A 9,311-nucleotide genomic window follows, 5' to 3' on the forward strand; every position below is an offset into this window, starting at 1 on the left:
GGACATGTCAGAGAGGCACAGGGGGACAATGGCAGTCGAGCCCCTTCGCAGCTCTCCCAGCACCCCAGTCCCGATGGCCGGCGAGGTGGGACATCTCGTTTTGCAGATTCTCCAAACACAGGGTGCTGGTGATGAAGCTGGGGACAAACCTGCAACAGCACCCGGTGAGGACAGCCCAGACCCCTCCCCAGGGCTTTCCAAGAGCCATCGGCATGAGGAAGGGGACACCTTTACACCAAAAATTATTCTGAAGATGCAAATGCTTTATAGAGGGCACCCATCACTTTAACTCTGATAGTATCAGCACATCCCCGCTTCGGCAGCTCCCCTGTCCTCTCCCACCAACAAGGCGGCTCTTGCTGCAGCCGCTGGAGCATGCCGTGCTCAGGGCCACCCTCCCCAGCACTTCAGCCATGCAAGACAAGCCATGTACAAGTCCTCCGTCAGCCACCCACGAGGCACACGTGCCAGCGAACCTTGGTGGATTCAATTAATTGAGAGGGAGGATTGATCCAGCCCCCCCCCTCCTCTGAGCCCTGCTCGAGCTGCGAGGTTGGTGCAGTTCTCACCAACCTCTGGACCAGAACCAAGAGCATGAAAAACACCACTTTAATCTCAGTATCAGTATCTCCTCATTTTTCAGCTGACCTGTGAGCCTCTTCCCTTTTTCATTTTTACAACGGCATCATTTTGTACCCGTGGGTCAGGGTAGGAAAGACCCCTATTTTGCAAAAAAGTTTTTTTTCAAACAGTGCAGGAACTTCAAAAGAAAGTCAGGACAATTAAGAACACGTCAGGAGAGCAGAGAGGACTGGGAGGCTAATAAATGGCACGCTCCACAGGTTTATGAATATTTGAACTATATTTCTCAAAAAAAAAAATAGTACATTACTGCAAGTTATTGAAAATTAGTAACTCCCTTTAATGAACCTTGCTACCATCATGCTGACTAATAGAGTGATAAAGAGTTTAATCCATATTTATGTACATTTTATCTCATTATAGTTGGTGCCAATAAATTAGTAAGTCCAATAAGAGTTACATTTTATACCATCACTGCTATTAAATGTGCAAGAAGTACTGTGCAACAGCACACCGTACGTGAGCGCTAGCTTTTTATTTTATTTCTTTGCTAGTACAGCCTGGTTCCTAAAAAAAAGACTACACAGCACCCCTGCAGAGGACCCAGCGCTCACTCCTGCAAGATCAGACCCTAATTAGGGACGAGGCAGCATTAACAGGGGTTTTCTTCATCGGCGCGCTGCACGCTGCGCTGCTTTTGCATCCTGCAGCGGAGACAGAGCCACGGAGAAACACTTCTGCAAAATGCACTCGTGATTACAGATAGCTTTTGAGCCATTTCAAAGGATAAGATTTTTAAAAGTAAAAACATTAAGAGCCAACTTGTAGAAAACAATATAACGATATATTCTTTTAAGGTGTCTTAAAGGGGCACAGCTAGAAATACAGGCGGTCAGCATCTCAGGTCACTTTTAGAAACCTCTGTCATGAAACACAGCATGTCCCCTGTCACAGCGGGATTGCTTAACAACTGGACATTGGGAAAAAACCTGGCTGCGAGCAATTTGAACTGGCCTCTCGGCTCCCTTGGGTAACTGGGAAACACTGCAACCAAGATTACAAGAAACATGACGCGTCTATTTGGCAAAAGCCTGCGCTTGCCAATTACCTGACATCCCACGAAGGCAGAGATGGAGCTTTTCAGCTCCACAGGGATTTTGGCCGGAGAAGCCCACATGGTTCACGATCCCATTTCACCAGCTGTTATCCCGGTGACAGCAAGGAAGCAGGAACTTCCCAAGCTTAACGCTTAAGGAAGTAGCAAAACCAGGGATAAAAATCCCACGTTCCTGGATTCGAGCAGCCCCCGACCACACTTGCTCCTTTGGAGGAGGCTCCATCGATCCTCTGGGCAGCTCCTCCTTGCTGAAGCCCTGGCTCAGAAGCCAAAGGGAGCTATGGAAAGCTCTCTCAGAGTTAACAGCTGGTCAAGGCAAGACTGAGGGATCTGATTTTTCTTCCTCTTCTAAAGCACTAGTGTTTTTCTTGCACTAGGAAACCCTGAAAGACCCTGCAGATTCCAAAGGAGCAGCCCTTTATGTATAGGTCAGCACCACATAAATGCAAGCCCCTGCCTTTCTACTCGGTAATTACACTGCAGCAAACCCAAATGCTATTAGTAATCGTGGTCTCACTGGCCTTCTGGTTTGGAGGAGAGAAATAACTGCTTAGAGTGGCATCCAGAAAGGAAACACCCAACACCACTCCACCAAGGTTTCTATGTAATTAAATGGTCGACTGTTACTGTGCTGCGTTCAGAAAAGTCTCCTACACGGTGTAGTGTCTTGTAACCAAAAAACACTATTGATCTAAGTAACGAATAGCTCCAGGAAGAATTTTTTGTGTGTGAAGTCTGTGTTTGGCCAGTGGGAACGTGGATTAGAGACTCCTTTTGCTCTCGCTGTGACTCAAAACGGAAAGGCGCTTTGCTCAACAGCAGATTTTTCCCTGTTTATTTGCTTTGCCACTGTTGAACACAGATCTGAGGATTATGTGGGAATGAAAGGTGGCAAAGACAATGGGGATGTTTTGACAGGCTTCCAGAGGGATTTAGGCTGGTGCAGACCTGAACAGCTGATACCCCCACCAAACTGATAAAAAACTGCATTGGGAAAAAGATCAGCAAGGTTTTTGTATAGAGAATCTATGCCTCCCGAATCTTATAAGGTTGTATATAAGGCTGTTTGAAGATCACGATGCACGTGAAAATAAGCAAGGTCCAGGCAATTTCCCAGAAGTTTGTGACAAGTTTCTTTTCCAAAGTCTCCTAAAAAAACCTAAATTGTCTTGGGGTAAGAGGGAACGGCAAATCATCTCCCCTTACCAAGCCACAAACCTGAATGTCCCCCCAAAAAGTGAACAGGAGGAGGAGGGAATAGCTGTTCCCTAACCAGACCAAAAAGGAAACCAAACTGCGTTCAGCTGACGTGCTCCAGCAGTGTTTAAACGCCAGGCTCTATTAACAGGCGTCTTAGGCAATTTGAAACAGCACAAAGCAAGAGACGACGTGACGATAAAGCAGCATTTTAATTAGCAGTGGTTCTTTCCCCAGCCCAAAAGGTTCCTTCTGTGCATTCATATCCCCAGAACAACAAAAGCCTTCTTGTATTTCATAAATCAAAAAACTCATAAAACAAGCCCCTGCAATTGCACATTCCAGATAATGGTCCAGAAATAAATTAGGCAATAAATATCAAATAATATATCCCCATCAGCAGTAAAAATCCACTCTTTGGATAATCAGAAGATGCCTTCCAGCAGCTTATGCCTGGTACCTCGAAATAGGTAAAACAGTAGAGAGCTTTAATAAATCTTTTAACACCTTTTCCACTGAAGAATATAGCAATTGTCCTGCCTAATAGCTTCCCTGAGCCCAGTATCCATCAGAGTAACAGCACAGCCCTGATGCTGTTCATGTCAAAAGCGAGGGTACCAGAACAACAGCCGCTTGTCAAAATCGTGTAGGATTTTCCTCCCTCGCAGCTGGGTCTCGTTCAGCATTCGGTGCCACCCATCAATTACAGCAAGACACAAAAACGCGCTCTCTCGTCCCCCATCCAGGTGACACACGGCACAAACACAGCCAGCACCTAGGAACTGCTGGGAGAGAAAACCTCCAAACACAGTTCTCCGAAACACTCAGGGGGCCAATTTCACCCTGGCATGAAGCTTCCTGACCCCCCTGGAAACTCGCTGGCCACGTTACAAAACCGACGGCCGTTTTGGTGAAGCTATTTTGCTCGCAGCCGTGCACAGAGGCAGCAGCTGGGGAAGGACCGCGCGAGGTCTGCACCCACACCGGGGCAAAACCAGAAGCGCTTGCGGACGAAGGGTCCTTGCCACCGGGTTGGTATAAACCTGGGTCCAGGCTCATGATGATTTGTAACTACAGGGAAACGTGCTGCTGCAGTTGCAGGGTTTAATCCCCCAGGCTGGTTCGTGCAGAGCAGGGATGATGCTTAACACCGGTTTGAATGTGCTGCGCTTACGGGGAGCTCACGGGCAAGGAGATGGTGCGGCTTTGCCCCAGTCACCCAGCGAGGCAGCTGGAGCTGGAAGGGGACCCCAGAGGCCTGACCCCAGCGCAGCACCCAGTCCCCAGGGCTACGGCCTCTTCCAACTGCCCTTATGAACACATAGATACAATATCATGATTCCCCCCAAAAAAGACATTTTTCATGTACTTTAGAGGCTGATCCCAGAGGCTTTGTAATCTAAAGCAGAAAGCTTGAAGGCTTGATCTCCCTTCACTAAGGACGCAGCAGAACCAACCCCTAGATATGCAGGCTACCACGAGCACAGGGGAACAGATGCCCAGTGCATGGGAGCAGAAGCTGCTCAGAAAACCAGAAAGCCTTGGTATTTTCATCCAAAACCTGCAGCACAAGTCCAGAGAACCGCCCGGTGCCAGCAGTGCCAGAACCATCACTTCCCAACAGCTCAGGAGTAATTCTTACCTTTCCAAAATCCCGTACATCAAAGAGGTCAAAGGGATCAAACAGATCGCTGTTTCTTAACCCAAATTTGTCGTGACACACTTTTAGGAAGGTTCGGATGTTCTTCAAACAGAGAAACTGGGGGAAACAAAAAAGAAAGGGAGGGAAAAAATGAGCAAGACAGGCACAAGTTTTAACTGAGATTTACTGAGTTAAATTCACATGTGAGACAAGTTAACAGAACTCAGAAACTTGCACTGAAAAGCCACGCGTTAGTTTATTTGTTGTTACTGAAGATGTCAGGCTCCTGGTGCCCTGTGAGGACTCCTGTGTTCTCAGCTGCGCACCAGAAACAAACGCCCTTTTGAAAAACAAGTTTCACATAAGGTAACGTTGCAGAAGGGCTGGAAAACTTAAGCCAGGCTGTTTCACTTTCAAGGTCGGAGCCAAATATAAGTTACAGCTGATGTTCTACAGAAGCCCAGTGCTGAACTTTCAACCATTTCCAGCATGATCCCATTTGGTTCCCTACAGAAGGGACACACATCGCTTATCGTATGTACTGCTGTACCTCTGTACGTGTGCACGGATACACGCATCCCAAACACAAAGATTGGGACATTGAAAACAAGTTTTTTTTGCTTTGGGGTCTGAAGCAATTGACAACTTATTCAAGTCACGTTTGCTCCCTTATCCTCACACCTCCCAGATGCTGCAGGCATCGCAAACACTAACAGACCCATGAAACATCAGCCAGCCACGTACAGCCCGTTTCCAGCAGGCAGCTGCCAGTCCTGCGGCTCAGCCACGGGAGCTGCTCCTGACCCAGCTCAGATCTCGTTCCCAAGACCAGGGCAATCCCTGGGACCGGTTCCACAAAGCTTTGCTCATCTTTAATCTTAGCCCATTTGAAGAGGCAGAAATCTCACCCCTCTAGGGACCACCCTTGGTTATTCAGATAGCTCAACTGGCAGAGCAACATTGTGTTTCTCTTTCAAGAAAATCCTGTCTTCGGCTATAGCAATAATTGGTCATTTGTTTGCGAGCATCGGGGATTTTGAAGTCTGAGGACTCCAGACGGTCTCGCTCCAACAGTGACGCCTGGCAGCACAGGGATTGAGGAGAATAAAAATCTGCTTCATTTTTGCGGCTGCATCACTTACATCCTTCACCAGAATGGATTGACTCCGCCAAGCAAGCCAATTAATTTCACTTCTTTCTGCATCCTCACACTATTCCACAAAATACCTTCAATTTATCGCTGTATTTTTAAACAACCCCCCTTTTTTTTTCCTTCAGCAAATTCCTCACAAATACTTATAATTCTAACACATTTGTTACATAAATCAGCCCATTAAAGGAATGAATCATCCCCACGTGGTGAACAGGCACGGGATGCAAACTGCCTTTGGGTGGGTTTGCACGGAGTCGGTCAGTGTGGTTTTATCACGTGGCACTATCTCTGCTCCCCAAGTTGCCATCAAACCAACACCATACAAAAACACTGCTTGCAAACTTCACCGAGAGTTCAAAACAACATTAAATAGCTTAATTTTCTTTTAATTAAAAGAATCAAAGCAGGGTCTTTGGGGCCATCGCATCTCCACAGACATGACCGCGATGCGTCTTACCATCATTGCATTTGGGTTTATATGTGAGGTTTGTGGCGATGGGTTACCAGGACCACCTCATTAACAACAGGCTGATTCACCTACACAAAGAAAGAACGAACCTTTTACCCTGCTCCCCCATTCCAGCCCCCTCTACGTGGGGCTGCCAAGCGACAGCAGAGCTCCCCCAGCACAGGACATTCCCATCACATCAGAGCCTTCTCATTAGACAAGCAAGTGCTGGAGGCAGAAATTGCAAACAATTCTGTTTTTCTAGGGCATTCCTCTCTCTCACATAAACGCTGCAGTAAATGTAATCTGTCTAGACTGAGAGGTTTTTTTGGAATTGCTTTACAACCTCTCTCGCTGATACAGGTTATTTCATAACTTTATCTTCTGGGTCTCTGCAAGAATTTACACCCTGGGCAAACCAGCTGCTTGCAGCAGGGATATATTTTCCTGTTGCATTGCAGTCTCATTGATTTCAAATTTCTAGCACGTGTTTATTTTAAATCCTTTTAAGCCTCCAGTTTTGAAAGTTAATGACACAGGTTACAGCCATAATTACACACAGCAAGAGGCAAGCCTCCTCCGCAGAACTGTCCTGCCTTTCTGCGGCGTTTGCTCCCCACCTCCTGCTCGTCCCAAGGCTGGGGCAGCAACAAAGGCTGGAAGCGCTCAGGAAAGATGGACTTCCACAGCGCCGATGTTCAGCCAAGCGAAAGACCCCCAACGGGTGTGAAAACCTGAACCCTCTGCACCGATGCCTTTGTGGTTCAAATTCCTGAAGAGCTCAAAGGTCACTCTACCTCGTTTCTGAAGGAGATCACACATCCAAGCAAATGAATGCCTCGTCCTGACAGCGTTTCTAACAGGGAGCAAGCCCTGGCTCCACCATGGGTTTAGACCGGGCTGAGCTACCCCCACCTCAGCTTGGCCTCGGTGAGAAAGGACAGGACCAACCACGCTGGTCAACATCAGCTGCATCCAACTGTCTTTGCTCATCCAATTCAAACCTGGAAGCCATCACGCCACCAGCCGCTAAACGAGCGCAAGACACCTGCAGCAGTGCCCGCTGCCCTTCCCGCAGCTCCAGGCGATGTCTGCAAAAAGCCACCACGCGCTGCCACCATGCAGCCAGCCAGTGGCTGAGTGCAGGCAGGTGGGTGACAAGCTTCAAGGAAGAATCCGATCATCTATTTAAAGAGTTGCTGAAAAGGCCCGATGTAAAACACAATAAACCAAGGCAGCAGCACCGCGGTCCCGCTCCACCAGCGAGGAGCTGGCAGCGGAGCAAGGCCACCACGCTGCCCACAGTAAAGCCACCGCTTGGGATGACAACTGTAGGTAGGTTTTAGTCCCAGTCCTCATGCACAAGAAGTCGGGGGGGGGTACAACCCATGTGTGGGTGTTAGTGGCACGATTTGCTCCTGCACTATTTCCCTCTCACCAATCTGCAAAATATCTTCTTGCGCTTTTGCTCACAGGCGTTTCGAGGCTGGTTTGCTGTTGATGGAAGATCATGAATTGTTGGCTTGATAGTGCTACTCAATGGCCACACGCTAAAATTAGCTACAATTGAGTATGAGCTGTGCCGAGGCCACTTTATTTACCAGTCAATCACACCTTTGGACGAGTAAACTCTCCACAGGAGAAAGAGGAAAAAAAAGATTAATGTTCTCCGTGGGGCTTGTTCACCACCTGCCAGGCCTCAAATCAATGGTGTCATTTATATGCTTCGAGCGAGACCAGAGCTGAAGCAGGGTCCTGCGATCTCCTTTGGAGGGCCAGCAGGAGCCCAAGCACCGCATATCCCAGAGTCCTGCCATCGCCCTCCTCCGCACCCAAAACAACCTCGGTACCCACCAGCCATCGCTTCTGGGGACAGACACCACCAGCAACCAGGATACTCAGTTCTGGAAATAGACCCCAGAGACCACGGCATCTTCCGCAGATACCAGCATCTCCCACCGTACCGTCAGCCAGGCTCCAAAAGCAGCCACGGCACAAGTCCTCGGCGTGGGGAAAGCTCCCCGGGCACTGCAAAGCACATCCAAGGCGCATTGGAGAAGGAAATTATTAGAGTCAGAGCGAAAGGCAACGGGGACAGGGATGGGACTGTACCACAGGGAGCAAGAAACTCATCCGGTAAAACAAAATACCTTGAAGCCTGCCAACAGACAAGAAAAGTCTGCGGTCAGTTCTGACCCGATCCTCTGAGGGTTGCAAGGAGCCAGCACTACAGAGATACAGCAGCGACAGCCCGGCTCCTGCCGTCGGCACGGCAGAAGGGCCCCGCCACCTGCGCTCACCGAGTTTCAGAACAGCTTTGCTTATTTTTAAACACCCTGCAACGCCGTAAGGTGAATAAACTGCTCTCAGCCACCGCCTGTCCCGCCCCAGCCCGGCAGAAACCTGCTTTGCAAAGCGCGGGGAGAGCGCAGCTGCAATTTCGGCAGCACCGCCTGTGCCCTGCCCTCGCCCAGGCAGGACCACAGTCACCCTGGTGCATGCAGGGCAGTGAGCAGCCCCCAGCACCTGGGACACGCTGGAAACTCCTCAGTAGCTTCTGGGATGTTCTTTTTTTAAAGAGGGTTTTCATGGTATTATTTCTTTTATTGAATTCAGTAAGTTTAGAGACTCCTCGGATGATCACCATGCATATAAAGGGTATCGCTGCCAAGTTTTCAATGCAACTCAGAAACTTGTCCTGCAAACTTGTAATACATTGGAGAATCTTTCAGTGGAGATCGAGAAAGGGACAGTTTGGTACTTGGGATAACCCCAGATACTTGGGCACTTGGGATAACTCCACTTTGCACAGGGACACTGGGAGCTTAGCGGGGACATGCCCAGCCTCCCTGAAGCTCTGCTCCTGCATCCCCGGAGAGCCCCCGGGTGGGAAGGGCAGGTCGGATGTTTCTTCTGCACTTGGAAACTACAGCTCCGGGGGCGGGAGGGGAGCCTGCGGGAGGGTGCACAGCAGCTCAGCACCTCGCTCCTCCTCACGCCCCTGTTTTAGTTACCACTGCCCCTCCCTGCGGTCCCCGTATGACTGGGCGCCCGCGGCACCTGCGCTGACTAGACAGCAGCCATTTCCGATGCAAATTCGTCAGAAAAGATCCAGCTACTCGATCACGTTGGGGTTAGGCTGGAAACAGTCCCCCAGCCTCGGCAGAGATGA

At 49.2% G+C, this 9,311-nt stretch overlaps 1 protein-coding gene across 1 annotated transcript in view; it reads right to left on the bottom strand.

Moving 5' to 3' along the window:
• VAV2 (vav guanine nucleotide exchange factor 2) overlaps window positions 1-9,008 on the bottom strand; it is a 121,618-nt gene extending 112,610 nt beyond the window's left edge. Inside the window, exons 1-2 of the mRNA XM_009287041.1 lie at window positions 8,928-9,008; window positions 4,539-4,655 (exon numbers count right to left, since the gene is read on the bottom strand). Coding sequence (XP_009285316.1) covers window positions 4,539-4,655; window positions 8,928-9,008 — 198 coding nt within the window. The remainder of the gene's footprint in view (window positions 1-4,538; window positions 4,656-8,927) is intronic.
• Window positions 9,009-9,311: the final 303 nt, after the last annotated feature.

This window comes from Aptenodytes forsteri, unplaced genomic scaffold (assembly GCF_000699145.1).
Source record: "Aptenodytes forsteri isolate BGI_AS27 unplaced genomic scaffold, ASM69914v1 Scaffold136, whole genome shotgun sequence".
In the NCBI taxonomy this organism is placed as follows: Eukaryota; Metazoa; Chordata; class Aves; order Sphenisciformes; family Spheniscidae; genus Aptenodytes; species Aptenodytes forsteri.